Consider the following 24,790-nt stretch of genomic DNA (forward strand, 5'->3'; position numbering starts at 1 on the left):
AGATCAATGTTCAAATTGAGGTTGGGGAATGGGAGAAGGCATTTAAGCTATCCCACTGCTTATCACAGACAACTAAAGCACAAGAGACAAACTACAAGTTGCTCTCAAGATGGTACTGGAGCCCAGTGACACTACACCGTATATACCCAGAAAAACCAGATATATGCTGGCGGTGCCATACAGAGAGGGGCTCTTTGCTCCATATTTGGTGGAAATGTCCCCTAATGTTTTGTTTCTGGGAAAAGGTTATGCAATTATACACACTAGTTACTGGGGAGATAATCCCAAATACGCCGCAAATTACCCTTCTCTCTATGTTACCAGGAACATATAAGAACATTAAAAAGAAGCTTCTTGGGCACTGGTTGATTGCAGCAAGAACTGTGATACCGCGTCACTGGCAATCAACTCAGTCCCCTACGATAAACGAATGGGCCTTAGAAATGGATAATATAGAGAGGATGGAGATTTATAGCACAAGAATTAGATACGTACGAAAGATGCCTCCTGGTTTGGAACCCATGGAGGCAGTATAGGAAATTGGTAAAAAGCTGAAGGTAGAAGGAGGAAAGAAATGGTAGGAAAGACTATGCTGGAGGAGAGAAAAGGGGAAGGGATGGAGGGGAGGGAGGGAGGGGAGGGAGGGAGGGGAGGGAAAGGGGGGTGGGGGCCCCCTTGTTTCACTTTTTTTGTGTTTTTTTTTTTCTTTTTTCTTCTTCTTCTTTTTCTTTCCCCCCCTTTTTTTTTTTTTTTATCGGTGTTAAAGTAGTTAAGATATGTATTTATTATGTATGTAAGTTCGGAATTTGTTTAAATATGTGTAATGTTCTACAATAACTTGAAATAAAATCAGAATTAACATAAAAGAAGGGGAAAGATAGATGACACATAGCTATAACATATCCTCCACTCAAAGCATAGTTTAACCATATATTCTCCATCATATAAAACATACCTAGAAAAAAACTCTCTGTTCAAATCCATGAACGGAAAAGGTTGCAGATTCCAAAATCCGGGATATAGTGCACAGTATCAGATCTGGAATAGCATAGAAGGAACAATACTCATTTTCATTCCCAGAAAACCTGCATATCCCATATCATCTAGTCAAGCTTAAACACAATCTTTATACCTCATCTCCCATAGAAAGGATGTTATAGCTAAACCGTCCGCACTATTCACCAAATCTGAGCTGGATACAACTGCCATCATTGAAAGTACCTCCAAATAATGACCCACGTGTGCAATCATTCCACCCTTAAATTGTGTGGAATTCATGCAAAAACTGCCTCCCTAGGGTGTCAGTGCTCAGCTGAATCAGCTGTGAGCCTGACATTAATGAATATAAAATTTATAATACAATGAAATTTTAATATAACGTTGCAAGATTTATCATTCTAGGAGGAGGTTCAGCACCTTTAAAGTCACAATATTTTGTTGTTTCTTGTTTATCCTAATCTATATTTATTCTCAACAAATATACTAAAATACATTTTAGTGCACAAAAACACAATATACTGTAATCCCCAATTTGTGTTCAAAATTAAAGACAAAAGTTGTGTTGAGTAAAAAGATACCAGATATGCCTAGCCTCAAATCTCTATGCACCTGTGAAATTGCCAAAAATTACAATACTGAAAATGATCAATAGACCACGCTTTAAATGTTCTTACAGCTCATCAGCTTAGAGTTAACCATACATGAGGAACCTATAATTGTTTCTCTCACTCCAGTGTGCTCAGCAATACCCAATATGTTGTGCACAATCATTCTTTACATACACACGCATGCCCTACGTGCACATTTGCATTTTTTTGTTTGTACACAGCGCGAAAAGGGTGCTTCTACATGTTTTTTATTTTATTATATTTAAAGGAGCTGTAAAGGTATTCTATGCATTATGATAAAAAGCCTTCAGTGTGTAGCAGCCACCCCAGTACCCTCTATACTTACCTGAGCCCCCTCTCCGTCCAGCGAATCCCTTGACCGTCCAGAACTCTCTGTCCTGATTGACTGAGACACAGCAGTGGCACCATTGGCTCCCGTGGCTGTCAATCAAGTCAGTTAGCCAATTAGGGTAGAGAGGGGTGGGGCTGAACAGCAGCTCCTTGTCTGAATGGACACACAGTGCTGCAGCTCGGCTCGGATGCCTCATAGCAAGCTGTTTGCTGGGGGCACTTGACAGGAGGGAGGGGTCAGGAGCAGCAAAGAGGGACCCGAAAAGAGGAGAATTCAGGCTTCCCTGTGCAAAACCAACTGCATAGATCAGGTAAGTATAACATGTTTATTGTTTTTAAAAAAAAGACTTTATGTAGCGCTACCCCCATAGGGTAGATAGTTTGTTCAGTCCGTTACTCTGCCCTCCAAACCCCAAAATCCTCTCCGTCCCTCTGGCACACCTAGCAAGGTGGTTAGTGGTATAGCGCAATAAATGACACACAGACACAGTTCAAATGGGTATAGCTCTCTGAGATTTACTTTAGTCAAGAGAAGAGACTTAAAATTATATCAGTCAGCCAAGACTTGACTAAAACAATTTTTAAAGCAGTAGATTAACAATTAGCAACAACAAGTAAATCATACCAACGTGTACAGTAACAAAACAGTAATAGATAAGTTCCTCAAGAAAGCTATTGATTGCTGTGGGCATTACTACTGCATACCTCCCAACTTTTTGAAATGCGAACAAGGGACACCTATCGGCAAAAGTATGCAGGCATAGGACACACCCCTGGCCACGCCCCCTTAAAGGATAATTGTACAAAAAAATAAGATTTGTTAAACCAACAAGTGCTTTTTTTTACCACTACTATTCCTTTATATTGGCTTTTGGAATTTACAAATGCAGCAATTTAGAAATCAGATGAAAGGTTTAGTGCTGGAAAACACTTTTTGATAGATAAAAAGTACATTTTATATACATCTATATAGATCAGACCAAAATGAGGGACAAATGAGGAGGAATGAGGGACAGAGGGACATTGCTCGAAATCAGGGACGGTCCCTCGAAATCGGGGACAGTTGGGAGCTATGCTACTGCTAAAGGGGAACCCCAGGTCGGCCTATAGTACCTTTAAACCCAATGAGAGATAAAATAATATAGATATCAATAACCTGTATCCTTTAAGAGCAATAACAAGGATGTTCTAAAAGCAAGGCCTGGCACTATCTTCACCAGGACGTTGGAGCTCATAAACAGGAATTCCATAATGTGGTAAAGTGCTGATGAACAAGGCAAGATAGCTGATTCTGTCTTATAGCAATCCTCTGTGTAATCCAAGTATAAGTTGTCTGTGCTCAGTGTTCAGAGTGTGATATGTATGAAAGGCAATAGAATATGTGGGCAAAGGCACCCTCACCGGTGGGGGGACAATCAAAAGATTCTCCTTGCTGCAGATGGGCAGAGATGGCGATCGGTCTGCTGGCTCAGTGAACCGGTTGGTTCCACAGTGTTCAGCGCTGCGGCAGACTGTCCTTCAGGAAGCCGGCGATGCCTGGTCTCTCTAGGAATGGAGCTGTAAGCTGTGTATCACGTGGTAGGCTGTGATCCCTTCACACAGCGGTGCTCACGCAATGGGATCCAGCAAGCAAGAGAGCGTGGGCCTGGTCAGCAGATTCCTTTATAGTCTCTCCCAAAATTCTCCCCTGGAGCAGATGGCTTGCTGGGATGTGCAGACCATGGTTGGTTCTGAAGATTAGCAATGTCTATTCAGAAAACTACAGCTCACACAATGCTTTTGTTTAGGCTCAGGAATGTGATGTCAGTAACCCAAGTCCAATATTAGGGGAATACAGAACAGTCTGGGACAGCAGGAGACAAGTCTGCAAAATCAGGTGCTGTAGTTTGTTCTCGGCTACATTTACTTCAACATTTTTGACAGCTCTGAACACGGAAGTGCTTTTAGCTGATAGCTTCTGGGTTCGAACTTCACAAAGGTTATTGAAGAAAGGATATTCTTTGCTGTTCTCCCACCTATCATCCTGGCACTGTTGTAGTCCCTGGCTCCCATGAGCATTATGAGAGCCTGGGAACCACAGAGGAGACATCTGGTAGTAAAAGTGACTGGGTGGCCGCACGATTACTTTTACCTAAAAGTTGGGAGCCTACTAAGAAAGGGAAAAACAAACTCACAGTTGTGAGCTTGTTTTGACCCTTTCAGCGCCTGGGCATATGAGACATGCCCAAAGAATTTAGCTGGTTAATATAGATAAATGTGAAATTGATATTAGTATAAAGGATGTATACATATAGTTTGTGATATTATTTTTGTGTTCATAGCAGCCTTTCTATCGTCAACATTATTTTTGAATAGGTAGTGGGAGTTCATATAGCAAGTCTGGGTTCAAACTGTCAAAACCATTTTTTTGCAGTTCCAGCATTAAAAAAATAATTAGAAAAATCATTTATCTTTCAGGCATTAAACTGTACAAAGCGTATCTCTATATAGTGAATACTTATCTCAATTAAGAGCACTAATGCCGCGTACACACGACTGGACTTTCCATCAAAATAAACTCCGACGGTCTTCCCGATAGAGTTCCGATCGAAACTGACTTGCCGACACATGATCACACCAAAGTCCGTTCATTTCGAACGCGATGACGTACAATGGGATTAGAAAAGGAAGTTCAATAGCCAGTAGCCAATAGCTGCCCTTGCGTTGTATTTGGTCCGTCGGAGCAGCATACAGACGAACGGTTTTCCCGATAGAAATTGATTCCGTCAGAAAGATTTAAAGCATGTTCTATTTTTAGGTCTGTCTGAATTTTTTAAGAAAAAAGTGTGGTGAAGTCCACACATGATCGGAATATCTGATAGAATGATTCCATCTAACCTTTTCTGCCAGAAAGTCCAGTCGTATGTACGTGGCATAAGTGCAATTTCTGTCTGGTGCTTCATTCCTCTGCTATCTACATGAAATACTTCTGACAGGTTTTCCTGGTGACAGGGGTGGTTTTCCAGCACACAGCTTGTGATGGACAGTCTCAGCTCTGTTCCTGTGTGCTGTGTGAAGGTGTTGTGTCCCTTCCCTCCAATCAGCTCTCAGAGCTAACCTCACTGAGCTCTTCAGAGTGTAATTTCAGCCCCTCCCCCCCGGCTTTCTGAAATCTTAGCATAGCTTTATAAATTCTGGACTTTGAACTGTCGTAGAGAAGAGGAGGTTGCAGATAATCAGGTACAACTTATGTAGGAGGATTTGTTTCATCTCTGTGTATACCCTGAGTCCATCACTTCACTTGGTATATGTAATGGTTTACAACCACTTTAAAAGACTTGGGCAGCTTGTCTACAGTAATTAAATAAGCCCTAGCTCTGTGGTAACTAGACATCATGATAGATTTAATAAAGGCAAATAGATTGCGCACTTTGCAGCTGTAGTTGCACTCATTTCCACCAGAACTTAGTGAATGAGGTACAGTAAAGCATTGCTGATTTCCATCATCCAATCATGTGTAAGCAAATTTTATTTTTATTTTTTTTGCACCCGGATATTCTTTACAAAGTGATGCTTTAGCAAATTTACATTTACTGAGAAAAAAAAAAGTGCAACTGCATTTGTGAAATGCGCAGTCTATTTGCAGCATAAAAACAATTACTCCAGTACTTAGTAAATAATCACCAATAGCAACACAGCCACAATACCAAAGTTAAAAAAATAAACAAGTTAAGAAAAGCAATTAGAAATACTGTAAGGAAATTAGAAATAATTTAAACTTACTCTATCCAGCTACTGCTGTTTACACTATGCACTTCTGTACTGCTGCACTTCCAAAGAGCAAACTCTATGTACAGTATATATGTGTCCTCATTGGAGAGATTCCATTCATTTACTGTCCTGGTGTCCACACATGAACTGAGGGTAAATCCCTCCAATAGGCAAAGAGGCAGCAGTATACCTCTAACACAGTGGTCATCAACCCTGTCCTCAGGGCCCACTAACAGGCCAGGTATTATGTATTACCTTGGGGAGATGCAGACTAGAATACTGCAATCACTGAGCAGAAAATTATATCACCTGTGATGGATTTCAATTATCTTGCAAACCTGGCCTGTTAGTGGGCCCTGCTCTAACAGATATTTTTTGGGGGGATGGGGGGGCTTCAAAATTCACAGCCCATGGTTCTTAATCAAAGGTCTAAGTCTAAGGCTCCCGGATGGTAGGTGGGCCCTTGGCATTAAAAATTACCTTTCCTTTTCAATCTGCAGCACTTGTTTTCTGTAAAATTCAATGCAATAGGGTAAGCTGGATGTCTTCTGTACGCAGTTGGTGTACACAGAACTTACCCAGCAATGTCATTTTATGCTTGTGTGATTGGCTCACTGATTTTCCCAGAAGTCTGCTCTAAGATACAAGTCAGATTTTAGACATCCTCTGCAACAAAATTTTTATTTTTGGTGAGATACTCCCAAAGAGTTTATTATTTCTAAATGATGCAGACCCTGTACCTTTCCTCATTAGAACACCATGCAGGTTTAGGAGATATTTACAGTACCTACAGGTAAGCGTTATTATAGGCTTACCTGTAGGTACAAGTGGTGTAACAGGGTTTTTAAGCCTAGTACACACCAGCCGAATGTCGTGCAGCATCAGCTGGTTCAAAAGAAACCAGTACTATGTACTGTTGTTCGGCTGGCTTCTGTCAAAAAAGTTCTGCAGATTGGCTCCCAATCAGTGTTCTCAGCCAATGGCTGAGAGTACTGTCCAGAGTGTTCTGGCAGACGGCCCCCTGTCAGAACACAATAGAACAGCAGGGGAGATTTCTGTACTAACGTTGGATAGTTAGTACAGCGGCTCCTCCTAAACTGTGGGCTAAACAAAAAAAAAAAAAACATACTAGTGTGTACTAGGCTTTAGCCTTGTATTGTATGTGGAGAAAGCAGACCTACTATGCAATCAAGGTTGGAAATACCTTAGAGTGGAAGAAGCCTGCCAGAGCACAGTGTTTGGTAAGTATTACTTCTTATTACTCTATGTCTAGTCTGAAATGAGCATGTGGATCATCCTAGACTGCAAGGGTAGTTTTTTTTATGTCCCTGCAGATGGACTTTAACTTGGTGGACCTTGGCCTTTATTCTACCGCACCATGTTCACAGTTTAATAATATTTTTATTTTTATTTGCAGACTACCACTCTCATCGGACTTTTGAAGACTGCACGGCTACTTCGCTTGGTCAGAGTAGCCAGAAAGCTGGACAGATACTCAGAATACGGTGCTGCTGTCCTTATGCTGCTAATGTGTATTTTTGCATTAATCGCTCACTGGCTTGCCTGCATCTGGTATGCAATCGGCAATGTGGAACGACCTTACCTAATTCACAAAATTAGCTGGCTGGATGCCCTGGGTGATCAAATAAAGAAACCGTATAATTATAGTGACCCCAGCTCGGGACCATCTATCAAGGATAAATATGTCACAGCACTTTATTTTACCTTCAGCAGTCTGACAAGCGTAGGCTTTGGAAATGTGTCTCCCAATACCAACTCGGAAAAAATCTTCTCCATTTGTGTTATGTTGATTGGCTGTAAGTAAAATCTACTCTGAGAGTTAAAGTAAACATTTATTTATTGATTTAGTAAGCCCTTGCCGGAGAAGAATCGGTCACTAAATAAAATGTCTTTGCAAAATACAAATGCAAGATGTAAATACTGATTGCAATTTTATACAACCTCCATATAGCACTCCTTTTGCCCTACTTCTCAAATACATAAATATAATGACAGATTTCAGGCTCACTAATTGTAAGGTACAAACACTAGTTCGGACTCTATTACTAATTATGCACCACTCTGAATGCCCTGTACACATGATAGGATTTTATGACAACAAATGTTGGATGTGAGCTTGTTGTCGGAAAGTTTGACCGTGTTTATGCTCCATAGAACATTTGTTGTCGGAAATTTCCACCAACAAATGTTTGAGAGCAGGTTCTCAAATTTTCCGACAACAGAACTTGTTGTCGGAAATTCTGAGCGTGTGTACATAAGTCTGACAGACAAAAGTCCATACATGCTCGGAATCAAGCAGAAGAGCCGCACTCGCTATTGAACTTAATTTTTCTCAGCTCACCATAAGTGTTGTACGCCACCACGTTCTTGACGTTCGTATGCAAGACAAGTTTGAGCCAACATCCTTCGGAAAACAATCCATGGTTTTGTTGTCGGAAAATCCTATTGTGTGTACAGGGCGTAAGTATTCTGCTTTTTTATGTGTCTGAACTGGTACTTGGGTGACTTTTGCAGTGGAATATAGAACTGGAATAGGGTGTTCATAGCCCCTACAGTGGCAGCCTATAGATATTAGGTGAACCAACAAGCCAGGTACTGGATGAGATTGGTTAACCATGCCAGATCCATTATAAAATAGCAGGGGTCCAAGGTAGCTACGGCAGTGTCAAAAGGATGCAATAGAACTGTAGTCAGGGACATCGTAACCAGAAACAGGCACAGACAAGTAATGAAGGAGTTCAAGCAAGGTCAGGACAAGTAAGGTCATAGAAATAATCTGCCTAAAAACAACGAGAAATGTCACCTACAAACTAACAAATCTTACAACATACAAAATGAGACTAAAATAAATTACCATTAAAAAGGAAGCCAGACCATTTAGGACTTTTGCAACATTGTTGAAGTGTCAATGTGTTTGGCCATACTGCTCCAGGTGCACAAGATGCCTGGAGGTGTAATTGGAATGCTGGTACATGCACCTGGATTCTGAAGAGGCAGATGGGGTGCAATAGAGCCCATCAAAATGAGTAAGAGAAGAAGGTGCAGAGTCAAACCAGCTGATCCCTGGAAGCATAGGTTTAGCTACCTGAAAAAGGCTCTTTAAGATGAAGTTTAGGTAAACATTTTTTTATCTACAGCTTTAGTTAAATTGCTTACATGTGATAAAGTATGTCTCACAACATACAGGATGCTGGATTCTGTAGCATTCTTCATTAAAGGGGTGCTCTGTCCTCTTCCAGTTGCTGCACTTCTGGCACTGTGGGGGTTAACAGCTTCAGATCTCTGGGCTTAGCTGCACTTCCCCTTCTGCCCTCTCCTCCATTGAGAAAAATTCTTTACTGATTACACTGCATGTAACATGAGTTGTAAATGGGGAGAATCTAATCAGTCACAGGATTCTCTTCTCCATTTAATTAAAGATTGTGTTACAGGCAGTGTAGAAGTTTTCTCAATAGATGAATAGAGGAGAGGACTGAAGTGGACATGCCCTCATAGGATCAACTTTAGTGCACCTGAGCCTGGAGACCTGAAGCTGTTAACCCTCACAGTGCCAGAAGTTCAGCAGCAGGAAGAGGACAGAACAGCCCTTCAGTGAAGATTTATACAGAATACAACATCCTGTACAATGTGGGACATACTTCATCACAGGTAAGAAACATAACTAAAATGGTAGAGAAAACATAAACTTTAGCTTTATGGACTGACCCATACCTGTTTACTCAGTGAATGACCACATCCCATGTGGATACATACCACTTAACTGTATCAGCTTGGCATGTATGTGCTGGTAATAGTGGCCATCCATTGTACTTGTTCTGTGCTGTAGATGGACAAGTTGAGTCTACAAAATGTGAATATATAAAATATTCTGTTACCATCACAGAATATAAACACTGCCCAGGTTATTGGAAAGGTATAGTTGTCTGCATCTGAGGCCTGTGATTGCACTGATAAGAAGGAAGAGGGATGGTGAAAACGGAGGTGTGTTTAAAAAAATACCCTTATTTCTTAAAGCTGAATTCTAGGAATTCAGATGCTTTGTAAAAAGTGCTGGCACAATATGAATTAAAGCCAAATAAGTGCATGATATCTCCTGAACTTACCTCTCTTGTTTATATGTAGCTCTGTCAGAGCATGCACTGACACTTGGGGCTGTGAGAGAGGAGAGAGAGGCATACAGAGCAACTATGCCCACCCCACCCCTCTGCTGCCTATTCAGAGAAGCCTTTGTATTTTGTGAATGAGTTCACATAATAAAAAAGGCTTCTTTGATAGGGCAGGAAGGGGAGGGACAGGCATAGCAGCTGCATTGACTCTTTTTCAGCCGCATCAATGTTGGACTCCCAGAAATATAGAGATAGCCATTTTCCCGGGAGTGCAATAGTACTGTCAGATGTAAATATAGAGATAAGCCCAGGAGATGTCATGCAGTTTCTTGGACTTAACTCATAGTATGCCTTCTCTTCTTACAAAGCAGCTGAATTCCTAGAATTCAGCTTTAACATTGTTTTGCATTTGCTGTTATTTCCTCCTAAATTATTAGAAAACTCTTTGCACTTCTGTTCCCAGGCATGTTCACCCGCTGCAGCCATTATGAGAAGGTCCCACTTTACCTATGTTTTTTTTTTTATGTTTGTACGTTATGGAGATTGTAATAGGAAGAGTCAGAGCACTCCAAAGTGGGGGGAAGCAGAGTCAATAAATTGAAAGGAAGATCACATTATTGGAACTCTAGGCCCTTGTACACACGGTCGTACATTACGACAACAAAATCCGTCGGATTTTGTCCGACGGATTTTGTCTGACGGATCTTCTCTGAAACTGGTATTGCATACACACGGTTGGACAAAGTTGTCGGAAAATCTGATTGTTCATAACGTGATGACCTTATTTAGTTACGATGGGACTACGTTCAGGCTAGTAGCCAATAGCTTTGGTCTAGGAATTTGTTCTGAGCATGTGTGGCACTTTGTCCGAACGGAATTCTCTGCAAACGATCAAAGTCCGATCGGATCATGTTGTCGGAAAATTTTTATATCCAGCTCTCAAACTTTGTTGGTCAGACATTCCGATGGAAAAAGTCAGATGAAGCCCACACACGGTCGGATTACCCGACAACACGGTCCGATCAGACATTTTCCGTCGGAAGGTCCGACCGTGTGTACAAGGGCTAAAACAACATAGGAATCCAGTGAATGATTCAGCCCACCATTCTACTCATAACCCCAAACCCTCACTGCTCTTTAACTAAACACATTGAACACAATAAAATAAACATTTCCCAGTAAGCTATTTGTTAAAAAAATTTACCCCAGCACTTGCAGTTTGCAACTTTCAAGGCTGCTGGCTCCTGAACTTTCAGTGCCATTTCCTTACAGAAAATTGTTAACAGTGGACAGTGCAGTCTCCAGTCAGTCTGTTAGCTTGAAGAAGGGAGGATGAGGAGGAAAGAAGGAGCAGTGGAGTGCCTTGCCATGCTAGGTCATGGGGCTATCTGTTTCTATTGATGCACACAGTATAGAGAGATACAGTTGTTGTCCCTGCATGCAAAGGTGTCTCCATAGGATACTACATAAGAAAGGACCATCTTAAAACCGCAGACCTGGGGCAGCGTCATGCCATCATCATAAACTGGAACAGAGGTAAGGATTAACCCTATTGCTGCCAACAACAATTTTGCTGTTTTTTTTTTTGCACACATGTTTAAAGGTGGCAGTAAAAGTGTTAAGAGATAAACAAGTTAAGTACACAGCATCAGTACTCAGTTGCTGAAAGTGCTTAAAAACTGAGGGTTTAATATCACTTTAATATTACTTTTAGGTAGACTGACCCCTTAAAGTGTTAGTTCACCCTTACAAAAAAAAGTGAAAGGTGAGCTAACACCTGACAGTATATGAAAGGGTTAGACACTTTTTGTTTTGTATTCTTGTTGGAGTGCCTGTTGGGGAGATCACCTTTCTCCTGCTGATACTCCGCCATGCATAGTGTCACAAGGACAAGAAGTAAGGGGAAATGTGTTGAGTGTGGACACAGCAGTAAAAAACGGACAGAAGTTCTGACCCTTCCAAATCCTACTTTATTGTTTTATTTCCCTGAGGTTGCAGAGTTCTCTTAAGCCCCGTACACACGAGAGGACTTATGTCCGACAGACTTCCGAAGGAGTTCTGCCGGAGTTCTGCCGGAGTTCCGACAGAGTTCTGACGGACTTTTCGGCTGAGCGGACTTGGCCACACACAATCACACTAAACTCCGACGGATTCGAACGTGATGACGTACGACTGGATTCGAATAAGGAAGTTCATAGCCAGTAGCCAATAGCTGCCCTAGCGTCGGTTTTAGTCTGTCGGAATAGCATACACACGAGCGAATTTTTCGAAGGGACCGGGTCCGGCGGAGTTCCTTCGGAAAAATTTGAAGCATGTTCCATATTCTAAAGTCCTTCAGACTTTGGCGAGTCAAAAGTCCGTTGCAGCCCACACACGATCGAATAGTCTGACGGAATCAGTCCGTCGGACTTTGGATGTTGAAAAGTCTGCTCGTGTGTACGGGGCTTTAATTTTCTATCATGGCTAGTTGGTGGCATTTAGCTGAGATGACTACAGAAGGTGCAGAGACCCTGGTTTTAATCCTTGGCCTAATTTTGCCAAAATTAAACAAAAGACGTTTTGCTGGATTTAAATTGTGAGGACGCTTTTCTGAATACAAAGTGAATGTGAAAAAATAATGACCTAACTTATACTTCTAAAAGGAGAGCAAGCTATACAGCAATTTCTGACTTTACCTAGTAGTTTACCAAGATTGCAAAGATGAGTAGATAACATCAAGTCAATACTAGAAAGAAATCTAAAATTGATTTTTATCCATGTCATTCTGGATAGGGAATTAATTGGAATGGAAGGTTATAAAACAAGCCTAGAACTCCCACATTCCTCACTAAATCTATCAAATTGAAACCAATTGGCTTGTCTGCTTTTGCCGCTGTGGAGTATTATGGACCTCCGATTATAGCCAGCCTTGATAATTGTAGCCTAAGTGCAAGAAGGTGATCTATAATTCTCCCCAGCGAGACCTTTAAACCAACTGCTAATTAGCTCTGTCAGGATTTTAAGGTCTTTGAGTCTCAGAAGGTATCGTGCTATGATTAATGAACTAGAAATAGGTTTCATTAGTATAAATATCAGGAGAATATTACATGTTCTGTCTCGAAAAACTTGGCATGAACTACAAAGCAGGAAACATGTTTTGTTTGTTGACAAAGGTGAATTGTTTCCTGCTTTTTTTTTTTATAAGCTTGTATATTGAAGTCAGATTGCTGTAAAATGTGAATCCCTAATCTGACGTGGACAACATAGGGACAAGTTTTATCCCACACTGCTCCCTTGTACATTGCTACTTTTGAAGGGAACCAGGTAGTTAGAAAGCATGGGGCCACCAATGTTGAATTGTTGTTTAAGGTGCAAGTTCAGGGTTGTCTTTACACTTACTTCACTATTGCCATACACTAGTAAAATCAGCACAGTGGCTTAGTGGTTTGTACTTCTGCCTTGCAGTACGAGGATCCTTGGTTTGAATCCCAAGCAGGCAACACCCATATGGAGTTCACATGTTCTCCCTGTGCTTGTGTGGATTTTCTCCAGGTACTCTGGTTTCATACCACACAACAAAGGTTAATAGCTCCTGCCCAGATTTTCCCCAGAATGTTAATGTATGTACGTGAGGTCGGAACCTTAGATCCTTGTGGACAGTGACTGATGTGAATAAATAGAATATATAATATATCATGTAAATTGTTGGTACTATAAAAAATACCAGTAATAATGCCACTAGTTCCCGAATCTACAGGCTTGCCAACTCCTCCTTTAAAACTAACCTTAGAAATTATTATTTTACTGAAAATAGTATAGACTTTCAGCATAGGTAGGGAGTCAGTCAACTGTACGTTGATTTAATCATATCTGGGTCAAACATAGATCTATATATAAAAATAAAAAAAAAGGTAAAAACAAAAAAATAAGACAGACTTGATTTTTTTCTGCTAACACTCTTCTAGTAGTTAGAATACTTCCGTTTTTGTAACAATCATTTGATTTTTCAATAGTTAATGAGGTCACATCAATGTTAATTTGTTACTGTTGTGGCTGGAGAATTTAAAGGTGCTGGATGGACATTTTTTCTCAAACAACCAAAATTCTAACTGTGAATGTGGTTTTCTTTTGGGAAAATTTGTGCATTGTAATAAAAACCTATTAATGTGTCTAGGATTCTATTAAAATTGCAGGTTAAGGGCTTTCAAATAAAATAATTTACTCACGGGTGGCAAGAAGAAGGTTCTGATACACAATTTTTCAACAGAAACGTTTGAACGAAAATCTAACCACGTATAGCCAGCTGTAGTAAGTCACTTAGATGGAGCAAGCATATGTTCAGCAAGTGTCCTACTCAGTCACCAAGTTGCGATAAAAGGATAAAGTTGGTGGCCCTGAAGTCTGCACCTTCTAAACCGTGTCAACAGGGGCAGCTTCTATGTTTCTAATTGGCAATGAGAACATTTAAAGCTCCTCTTGTATAAAATAAACAGAATATCACAACCTTTTGAAATTCTTTTAAATTAAAGATATTTCTGGAATAGTCAGTTGTGTGTTCTTTAAGCTTTCATTTAATATGCATACATTGGATGTCAGGTATTGCTATTTAGCTGATCATTGCGATTAACAGTATCAGTATCACTAATACCATTTTTATTAGTTAAGGAATTATGATTTATGTCCTACCCTGATGTTGTGGGTTATATTGAGGTTTTTATTTAGAGTTAGGAGTTTAGGGTAAGGTTTGGTTTAGTTTAGGTTTTGGATTGAGGTTCATGATTAGGATCAGGTTTAGGTTAGGGGTTAGGGTTAAAGATAAGTAAGATAAGAGTAAGTAACCTAATATTACATTTTTGGGTGATTACCAAAATGGTCAGTAGTAATGCATTCAGGTATCTTCATGGAGAATCCTCTGTTAAGGTGATCATGAAGTGTGAATGCTTTGTCCCTCTAAAGTAAGTAAGTAAAGAGTAAAGAAGAAAAGGCTGAGCCACATTCCTTGTGTTTCTACAATTTACCTTACAATTTACAATCATCAAAATAATTTTCATGAGAAACTATGGCTCCTCCATTCATTAATCAGAGGATATGCTAGTGTTGCCAGTATACTGTGCATTTTTGTTCAAATAATGCATCTCTTTTTATTAATAATAATAAGAGCAATAGAGAGCAGAAAATTTATGGCACCAATTACAGAGGTCTAGCTGATAGAATGGTATGCCATTCTAAAGTAAAACTGAACAAAATCTTGTTTGGAAGGTACAACAAAAGGTACAATATTTTATGTTAGCTAGCCTGCTCCTCTACATCATTATTTTTTTTCTGTATACTGCCTAGTGCAAATATACAGTAAATTATGGACTCTTCATCTTCTTAAAATGCCGTAAGTCTCACTGTTCCATTATTTATTTTTATTATTTATTTATTTATTATTTATTTATTATTTTTTGTTAGACTTAAATATCACTTTTGGAGCAGCCATGTCTTTATAGGTTGTTTTTGAGAAATGTTATTGTCCTTGTCTAAATTGTGGACCTGTTTTGACTTTTTTTCTTAACTTCAGTGCCATTTGTTTGAAGCATCTGCATAATGAACAATTTGATTTTCTCTGTTAAGAAAAAAGAACTATTGCTCCTCAGTCACATACATTTTTCTTAATGGAAAATCTCTACAGCAAGCATTTCAGATGTTTGCACTCAATTATTATTTGTTAACCATTATCAACCAGATCTAAAGATTTAAAGCTGAGGTCTGGGCAAAAATGAAAACTTCTTACTTAAAATCCAAGCCCCAGGTAATTTTGAAAAATGTGGCCTGACAAACTGCTTTCAGATATTCAAAAACCTAGTACTGTAACCATCTAACTCTCGCTTGTCAGCTGATGGAGCAGATTTATCTTTACTGGCCCTAAGCAATTTTCATTCTGGTCCACAAGCTTACACTTAGCTCCCTGGGCAAAACATCTTAGTTTGATTGTGCATTCTATGCTTCTGATGGGTGGAGTCAAGTTCAACTTGGTCATACATCCTATGCTGATGGTTGGTGAAGTCAAACTCATCTTGAACATACATCCTATGCGGCTGGTGGGTGGAGTGAAGCTCAACCTTGCCATACTTCCTATGCTGTTAGTGGGAGGAGTCAATCTCATCTTGGCCATACAGCCTATGCTGCTGGTGGGTGGAATCAAACTCATCCTGGCTATACATCCTATGCTGCTTGTGGGTAGAGTCAGTTGTCCATTTATTGACACCAGTTGTATAGGCAGCTACATGTCATACTGTCAATATTGTTCTTTTCCATTTTTCTAGTTTTAAAACATAAACTAAACTTCATAGCATTTATTTTACACATTTTTCTATTACTGCTTGATTAAAGGAGCCTGGAATTAATTATTGCAAACAATGCAATCAGTGGCATATCTAGTAGACATTGGCTGTGTAGTGCCTTGGGGCCAGGTTGCACTTCTATATGGATGAATTATTTTTAGTTTTGGCCTTGTGTACATTTCTTATCAAATTTAAGCAAATAAAATGAACAATTTATAATACACAATCTAAATATATAACATGTATACAATAAAACATATATAAAATGTTATGAATACATCTGTAGCTTCCAAAAATATTTTAAAAAAGGACCTAAATGTCTTAACAAAACTTAAATTTTTCTTTACAAAAAAAACGCTTAAAGGCTGGTGAGCATTATTTTTATAGTTGCTGAATGTTTGCGTATTTTTATGTGTTTTATGCCATTTGATGTAATTTCTCACTGTCATTTTTTTGTTTCCTTTCAATCCAGCATTAATGTATGCAAGTATTTTTGGGAATGTGTCTGCAATAATCCAAAGATTATATTCAGGAACTGCGCGTTACCATATGCAAATGCTACGAGTGAAAGAGTTTATAAGGTTTCATCAGATTCCCAACCCCTTACGCCAGAGGCTTGAAGAGTACTTCCAGCACGCCTGGACTTACACCAATGGCATTGACATGAATATGGTATGGTGCTACTCTGATACAAATGCATAATGATAGACGTTTTGTGTGAGATCAAGGAATTGCCTTTTTCATGTGTGCAATTACATGAATGCATTCAACATTTGTTCAGATTCTGGCTGAAGGCAACACAATCACTCATTTATTAGCCAGAATAATGAAACACTACGGAATAGTCATAGCTTGTTACATTGCATTCTTCAGTACACCCTATAGGAACGGTCATAACAAAATCTACATGAAAACACAAAAATATTGTGTAACAGTCATATTTGTTTGTATTACACCCTTTCCTATCACCCTTAAAATGATGTGGTATGCTGCTTGTTAATAATATAACTTCAGAACATATTGAATTATACTGACTCATATATATAAATATAGAAATGTCACAAACTGGGCAATTCTGAGAGTATGGGTAAAAAAAAAAAAAAAAAACATAAGTAAATAATAATAAAGGAATCATAAAAGCCTTGAGTTTTTCTTTAAAATGTTGATCTTGGACCCATCCTTCCATTGTCCAAGCCTCCCTATTGACCCTTAATATATGTTGTATTCTCTATGTGGAATAGAAGAAGGGAGGCTTGGGAAGTGGAGACCAGGCTGGGCCAATTTTTTTACACCTACTGTATGTCTCTTGATCTACAAATTATTTTGACACTCAGGTTCACTAAATGTGAATCTTGCTTATGCAGTGTTGCATTATATACTATTCAAATTAACAAGGCTTGTGATAGGTTTAAGAACCAGGATAACAATATTTAGCAGAGGTGTATTAAAATGTAAGATTCAGGTATGTACATGCTGTATGTGTATATATATATATATATAGATATATATATATATATATATAGATATATATATATAGACAGGTACACACAAGTGAAATGCATATGGTTAGTATATTAACCTGCTCAATCTTCCCTTGGAATTTAGGACTCTACACGGGTACTTTCTTAGTCTAGCAGTCATTTACTCCAGCTTCACCATGAGAAAACTAAGATCATAGTCAGTCATGGGTGATCACTGCTGGTCGCCGGGGTAGCAAGGCCTTTATACTTCTTTTTTTTTTTAACAGAAGGAGAGACCTTTATACTTTTTATACATCTTTAAACCATACTAATACAATGCTAACTAGACACTGCATTGGCTTTATGACCAATAAAATGTTTAACAAGAGACAGAAATTTGCAGCACTGGGCACAGAAGTCATCCTGAAATCTGAAGAATTACCTTTATAATGTCTTTCTGAAATATTGTACTCTGAAAGAGAATACGGTAATTCAGATTAAATTATATAAGTAGAAAATTAAGGGATTTATTTATAAAAATAAAAAAAGCTTGCTGGCTCAAACATTGGCACAGCTGCCACAAATAATTGCCTTTATTTGTATAACATGTTCGTGTTCTATGATCGTCAGCTCCTGCTAGTGGCCATAATGCTGTATTTTTCTGATTGATTACTTCAGGAAAATACTGCATAATGGCAACTAGATGGAGCTGACAATCATAGGCAGTAAAGATATTACACAAGTTGCAGCAAAGATGTATGACAGCTGTGCAAATGCTTGGGACATTGGCACAGTAGTTTATTTTTTTATAAATAGACCTCTAAGTATGGTTTACAATTTTAAAAACAGTAAAGGGTTTTTATTTTTTTATTTTTTTCACATAATCAACCAATAATCTGAATATTATCATGTATTTGTCCTTGAGTAGACCTTACCGAAATCCTAGCAAATTCCCAAAACCTACTGACAGAATAAGACTTCTTCACTTCCAAAGGGCAGTGACCTTCATTTTAGCCAATGTGAAGTCTTTCATCTCAAGGCTTAGAATCTTAAGCACTGCTAGTAGCATGATAAAGGTTGAACATCAGTGAATCAATAGTAAAATTCTTGGTGAATCCGATTCTGATCCACATATGTGACAATGTGCTAGCTTTTAAGGATATTTACAGCTACTTAGTCTATTGTAAATGTTAAATGTGCATGAAACGCAAAACTAGTCATGTGTGAAATGTATGTTGTAATGTGAACAAGACACAAATGAAAATAGTTGTTTAAATGTCATATGCAGTGTTCTGTAACAAATCAGAATAGTTACAAAGTTAACATTTAATTAATATGTTATGTGTATTTTTAGAAATATGAATGTTAAATTAGTAATAATTCTAAAGAAATCTTGTAAAAATATAGATGTAGGAGCTGCTGATACTAACTTACCTCTGAAAGAGACCCTGTCACTACAGTACACATCGGGCGTTATTTACGAAAGGAAAATCCACTTTGAACTGCAAATGCACTTGAAAATGCACTGAAAGTGCACTTGAATATGCAGTCGCTCTAAATATAAGGGGTAGCTCTGAAATTAGTGGAATCTCTGCAAATTTCATCATCCAATCATGTGCAAGCAAAAATGCTGTTTTTTTATTTTCCTTGCATGTCCTCCTCAAATCTACAGCGTCTGCACTTCCAAATGCACTTTGCCTTTAGTAAATAAACCCTATCGTAATCTTAACATGTGCAATGAAAGGAGGCATTTAGCACCTTCTTTACATCCCTGTTTTGTATCTTTCTGTTCTTTTTTTTCCCCAGCAATCTTCTTTTTGATTCTGAGCCACCTCTGACATTGGCGCTGACCATGGTAGATGAAAACCTTATCATGCTCCCAAGTACAGTAATGTATGAGGCTTCCTATTTAGCTGCTGGTGCCCTGGTGACATCAGGGTGAGGAATGGGCTCAAGTTGTGGGCTGTGGAGTGAGAGAGCCTTCAACATTACTGGAAGGGTCAATTGTGACTCCGACATAGGGGTTACAGTATGTGCTAAATGCCGATTCTCAGCCAATAATGAGCACTTTGGTGACAGGGTATCTAGGTGTTGGCTCCTATGGTGTCATCCTGATTCTTGCTATCTAATCAGTTACTGACCTGAAACAAAATTGCAGGTAAAGTCTGCAAAGCTTAGGTTCTTTTCTGCTTTTTCTTGGTCAGCAACTTAGTAGGTAGTGAAGAGTCGATCAGACAACATTCACCATTAGAAAACAAACGCAGTTCCTAATCATTTCCATTGGGCCTTGCATGGCCACTTTCATGTTCTCCCCCTTCAGAAAATAAAGCCTATAATACTATATGCATATATGTTAAGCAGAACACTTGATAGCTTTATGTTCAATGTTCAGCTCAGATACCATTGCCAGTGCATCTGCTGTGAGTACAAGGAAAGTTTTGCAATCTGTGTTTTAGGCATTTACCACCATGACTGACTTACTAAGCCAGGAGCATGATGTCACAATGTCATTTTTACATTCCTGCCTTCACTGTCTCACCTACACTAGAAAATTGATTGTTGGATATATATTTGTTAACTATTGGCACCTTCCCCCCTAGCTCTAACGCACTGGCTGCATCAAGGTCTTCCTTATTAACCACGTTCACTGTTACTCAAACTCTTTTTTCACCACCAAAACAATTCACCTTAATCCTAGAGGGCAAATGGTTGAACTGCTCAGATGTGTCCTGTATTTTGTAGGGAAAGATCCAACATGAAGATTTAGCTTTCCAGTGGCAGGAGGTACATTGTTTTCCCTCTAGTGTTAGCCAATCAGAACGTGCCAGTGGATAGTACCCTTCCTATCAGAAGAGGGAAGCTGAACAAGCTTTCTGCTTATCCAGAAGGATCAATCTGTGGCTCTCAGCAAAGGAGAGGGGTTTTCAATATTGCTAATTTGAATACTTGACAAGGTAAGTTTAGGTTCGCAGGGGTTAAGAAAGCATCAGTGGTATGGTAAAAGGTACTTACAGTTGTACAGGTAAAATGATAAACCTGTGCTGAGAGAAATATGGAGGCTGCAATTGTGGACTTTGTTCTGAAAATTTGTGTTGCCTCTTGTGCAAGCTCTGATTTAGAGGATTAAAGTGGTTTTAAAGCTAAAACATCTTTTACCTTAATGTTTTGGGACTTGCTGTGCCCCCCTCCCCTTTTAAACACTTACCTGATTCCTGGATCGATCCAGCACTGTGCCCGACTGCAGTAAACTATTCTCACTCTTCAAGGACTGACAAACAGAAGTGGGAGCCATTGGCTCCTGCTGCTGTCAGTCAAATCCAGTAAGGGGGAGAGGATGTGGGCCTCAGCTATGCTGTGTGTGTGTGTCAGTGGATAGGAGCAAGCCCCCAGGTGTGCCTACAGAGGAAAAGTCTTCCCTATGGGGGCACACCAAAAAGAGGAGAAGTCTGGAGTGCCAGCGAGGGGACCCCAGAAGATAAGTTTCTGGGCCGCTCTGTGCAATATTATTGCACAGAGTAGGTATGTATAATATGTTTATAATTAAGAAAAGTGACTTTAGGACCACTTTAAGCTGGCTACAGTTAAATGGAAATTTCAATCCATGTATGGCTGTTCCCACTTAACAGAAGCTCAAAAGGAATGTTGTAAAACTGTTGTTGACCAGGAGCTGCAGCCAATGATCAGTGTATTCTGACAGCAGAGATGTATCGCTGTCGAAATACAATGGCACTGCAGTAGGATTCCTCCATCCTCCTCACTTGTCTGCCTGCAAAGAAATTATTAATATTTACTGTGTCACCAGTCTTGGATGCCTTGAAGAGATAAGCTTGTTGAACAGTTTGCTGCATTTGACACTTCCAGGAGTGTCTGAATCCTGGTTTTCCTCTGTGCTCTGTACTTTTATCCACTGGCCCCTACATCACTACAGGACACCGTAGTGACATAGAGACCATTGAAAAAGAACCACAGCATATAGTGAGTAACCTAGTATTCTTTAAAGGCAAGTCTCTTTATGAATTTTTAAAAATAGCAACAGAGACACCTTGAGTCCTTAGTTAAAATTTAGGATTAAGATTTCATGGTGGCCTCATCTATGGTTCCAATTCTTGTTTTATCTTCATTGTGCCTGGGCATCCAAAGAAAACAAGACTATCTGCTAGGCAAATGTCAAACACAACTTATGTTGTCATGGGTGGCCCACCTTCCTTTCGCTATGCCTATATATTGCAGTTTTTTTGTATTAGGTAGCGAAGAGGGAAGCACAAGCTGGGGGAAAAGGTAAGCCACCCTTGACCCACAGAACCTGGCCCCTTTAAGATGAAGTGAAGAGGCAAGCAGGTACACAGAACTCCCTTAGAATGTAAGGTGAGCCCAAAGAAGGTTCAATGTTAAGGGTTAGCATGAAGCTAGGTTTAATAGCTTAGGTAATGAAATATTAAGGATTAGGTTAAATGTAGGGGTCGGAAATGTGCTTAATTTATTTCTAACTTGATTTTAGTACCAAATGTCCCACTGAATACCTACCAGCACTGGGTTCAGAGTGCTAAAAATCAACACCTGGAATAACATGGACACATCAGACTAGTTTAGCAAGCCGCCCTTCCATAATACTGCTGAGTTCCCAGCGCATTGGAGAAGATATTTGGAGATGTTAAAGGAGGTGCTATGGGCCTGCAGTTGTAGGGTCTGGCCTTACTCATTGTGACTCCTTACAACACTGTTGGATACCTCTCTCCCTTTTCCTGTTCTCCAAGATTAAAGAATAGTGTTTCTGAACTCAAGTCCTCAGAAAATCTTAGTAAATAATGTTTTATGGATTTCTGTCACTGCAAGATTCACAGATTTTATTCACCTAAGAATCATTGTATTGTATACTGTAAGTAACATATGTAATCATCTGTAAGTAACATATGTAATCATTTGTAAGTAACATATGTATACATTCATCATCTCAGTGATAGCAGAGAAGGTTTTATCTGCTGCCAGTACCTATCAGATGGCACCTGCTTTATCTAATAATTCTGACACTTAAATCTCTGTCTGTGCTATAAGTTTATGGTTCAGATTCCCATACCATGCACATGATAGTCATTTTTTTAGCCAGGACATGGTTTTCTCTAGCATGGCCATCAGAGCCAACAGGTAGTGGACCTTTCTGATTATTTTTCTTAAAGCAGACACCCTCTAGTAGAACACATTTTTAAATTTTTGTTACATATACCCCTAGACATACATCAGCCTCCGTAAGCTCCTCTGATCTTTACATTGCAGCTAAGGGGATTATTTGCAACATTTTCAAGAGGAATCATGATAGTTGTGGTCTATTTTATTTACTTTGCTTTTACGTTGTGTTTTGTGTCTGTTTTTTAGTGCCTAGTATATACAGTACAGCATTCTTTATTTAAAAAAAAAACACAATACATGACAATTGATTCACACAGCACTATGAGTTAACTAAAGAGACCAATACAGGTCCCTTACTACAAAAAAGAACAGTCTAAAAAGAAGCTTAAATTATAGAGACAATGTAGGTAAGCAGCAATGTGAGCTCAAAAATATTCCTATGTGTGATCTTCTGCAGTGTTACACGCAATAAGCACCTCTGCTGAAGGGACCTCTGCTGAAGATTGTCCTCTTCTCAGACAGAAGCAGCTAGACAAGCTGTAAACTAGAAGGTCTATCTCCGCTGGCTTCATTTAGTCACCATTTTAGAAGCCATCAGCTGCATTTTGTCACCAGTGGTACACATCCCAACTGTAAAGTGTATCCTAAATCCGATACTTTTTTAGTTTTAGATCGAATGTGAAAGTGTTGAAAACACATATGAGCTTGTAATTGCTGTGTGTGTCCCTGCTGGGGTGATTCACCCTCTCTATTTGTTCCTGTAACCATTGTCACCAGGAAAAAGAGTGATGGGAAATGCAAAACTTTACAGTTGTCACCAAAACAGGCGGTGAGAGAAAACCCTGCAATGGGGAAAGCTGTTTTTGTCTCAACTGTCTAAGAGAGGATTTTACTGTCCAAGAGGATATTTTGGAGATAGTTCCTCTAACCTCCTGTTGTATCTATGGGAGAAGAAGTGTAGTGAAATGTCAAAAGTGAGATACAGACACAAAAACTGGGGTTTTTAACCCTTTCCTACTCTATTCAAAACATAAACATAACAAAAATTTGTCTTTCTGTATACTGTAAGTTGATACTACTTCACTGGGAACAGCTGTAATAATGGCTGATCCAGTGACACTAATTGAATGGCCAGGATGTACTGAAAACATGGCTTTTTGGGGTTATTTGAGGACTGGAGTTGAGAAGCACTGTTATATAGCACCTGTTAGTGATCGTATAGCTGCGTGTTCACCTGCAGTGTATGATTGGTAGCAGTTGTCAGATGTATTGTTTTGTTGTTGTCTTCTAACATACTTATAATAGTTTTATCTCTTTTTGTGCCTTCTCTAACTTTTAATCCATGGATTAACAACACCCACTGGTAAGAACAGGAGGTATTTTAAATGAATATTTGCCTTGTTTTTATGTTGGATTGAGTTGTGCTTTTCCTTTTGGGAAATGCAGTTTTTTTTTTCTTTCATGATGGCTTAAAGAGGTTTCCAGGAAAAAAATGTAAACCAGTACACTTGCAGGAAAATATTTAGTGATGTGCAACTCCAGACAAAAAAATCTTGTCACCTTTTTATTGTTTTCATAGATTTCCTTGGCTAGATGTTCGCCATCCCCTTTTGTTCATGTGACAAAAGGACAAAAATTATGAATATTGAAGTCAACAAGGCTGGAGAGCTCAAAAAAAGCCATCTTTTTTTAGATACGCGTTTTTCTTGCTATCTGCATCCCCATTATGGGATTGTCCATCATTTCCCATTCCTCTGAACCACTGTCACTGGGATGAGAAATGAACAGTTATCTCCTCACTGGGGATACAAAAAACTGTAAAAACTTTAGCCTGTCCCCATGCTATCCTATGTTTTTGCTAGTATTACATTTTACAATGAAAAACTCAAAACTTTATTTCCTAGTTATGTATTGGAAGGCAAGTCTTTGATTCCTCACGAGGTCAATTCCTCTACGTGTATTCTCAGCAGAGAGACATCACCATACCCCATATTGTAACCATCAGTGCTGTGCTTTGATGTGAACTTCCTGAGGCCCCTCTTCCTCCCCCAGGTTCATGGACATCA

General features: G+C 39.2%; 1 protein-coding gene across 1 annotated transcript in view; it reads left to right on the top strand.

Moving 5' to 3' along the window:
* The window catches only part of KCNH7 (potassium voltage-gated channel subfamily H member 7), a 685,804-nt gene that overhangs the window by 495,704 nt on the left and 165,310 nt on the right, over positions 1-24,790 (top strand). Inside the window, exons 9-10 of the mRNA XM_077447576.1 lie at positions 7,126-7,525; positions 16,613-16,812. Coding sequence (XP_077303702.1) covers positions 7,126-7,525; positions 16,613-16,812 — 600 coding nt within the window. The remainder of the gene's footprint in view (positions 1-7,125; positions 7,526-16,612; positions 16,813-24,790) is intronic.

This window comes from Lithobates pipiens, unplaced genomic scaffold, assembly GCF_037356315.1.
Source record: "Lithobates pipiens isolate NorthernLeopardFrog02 unplaced genomic scaffold, aLitPip1_a1.2 Scaffold_22, whole genome shotgun sequence".
Taxonomy (NCBI): domain Eukaryota; kingdom Metazoa; phylum Chordata; class Amphibia; order Anura; family Ranidae; genus Lithobates; species Lithobates pipiens.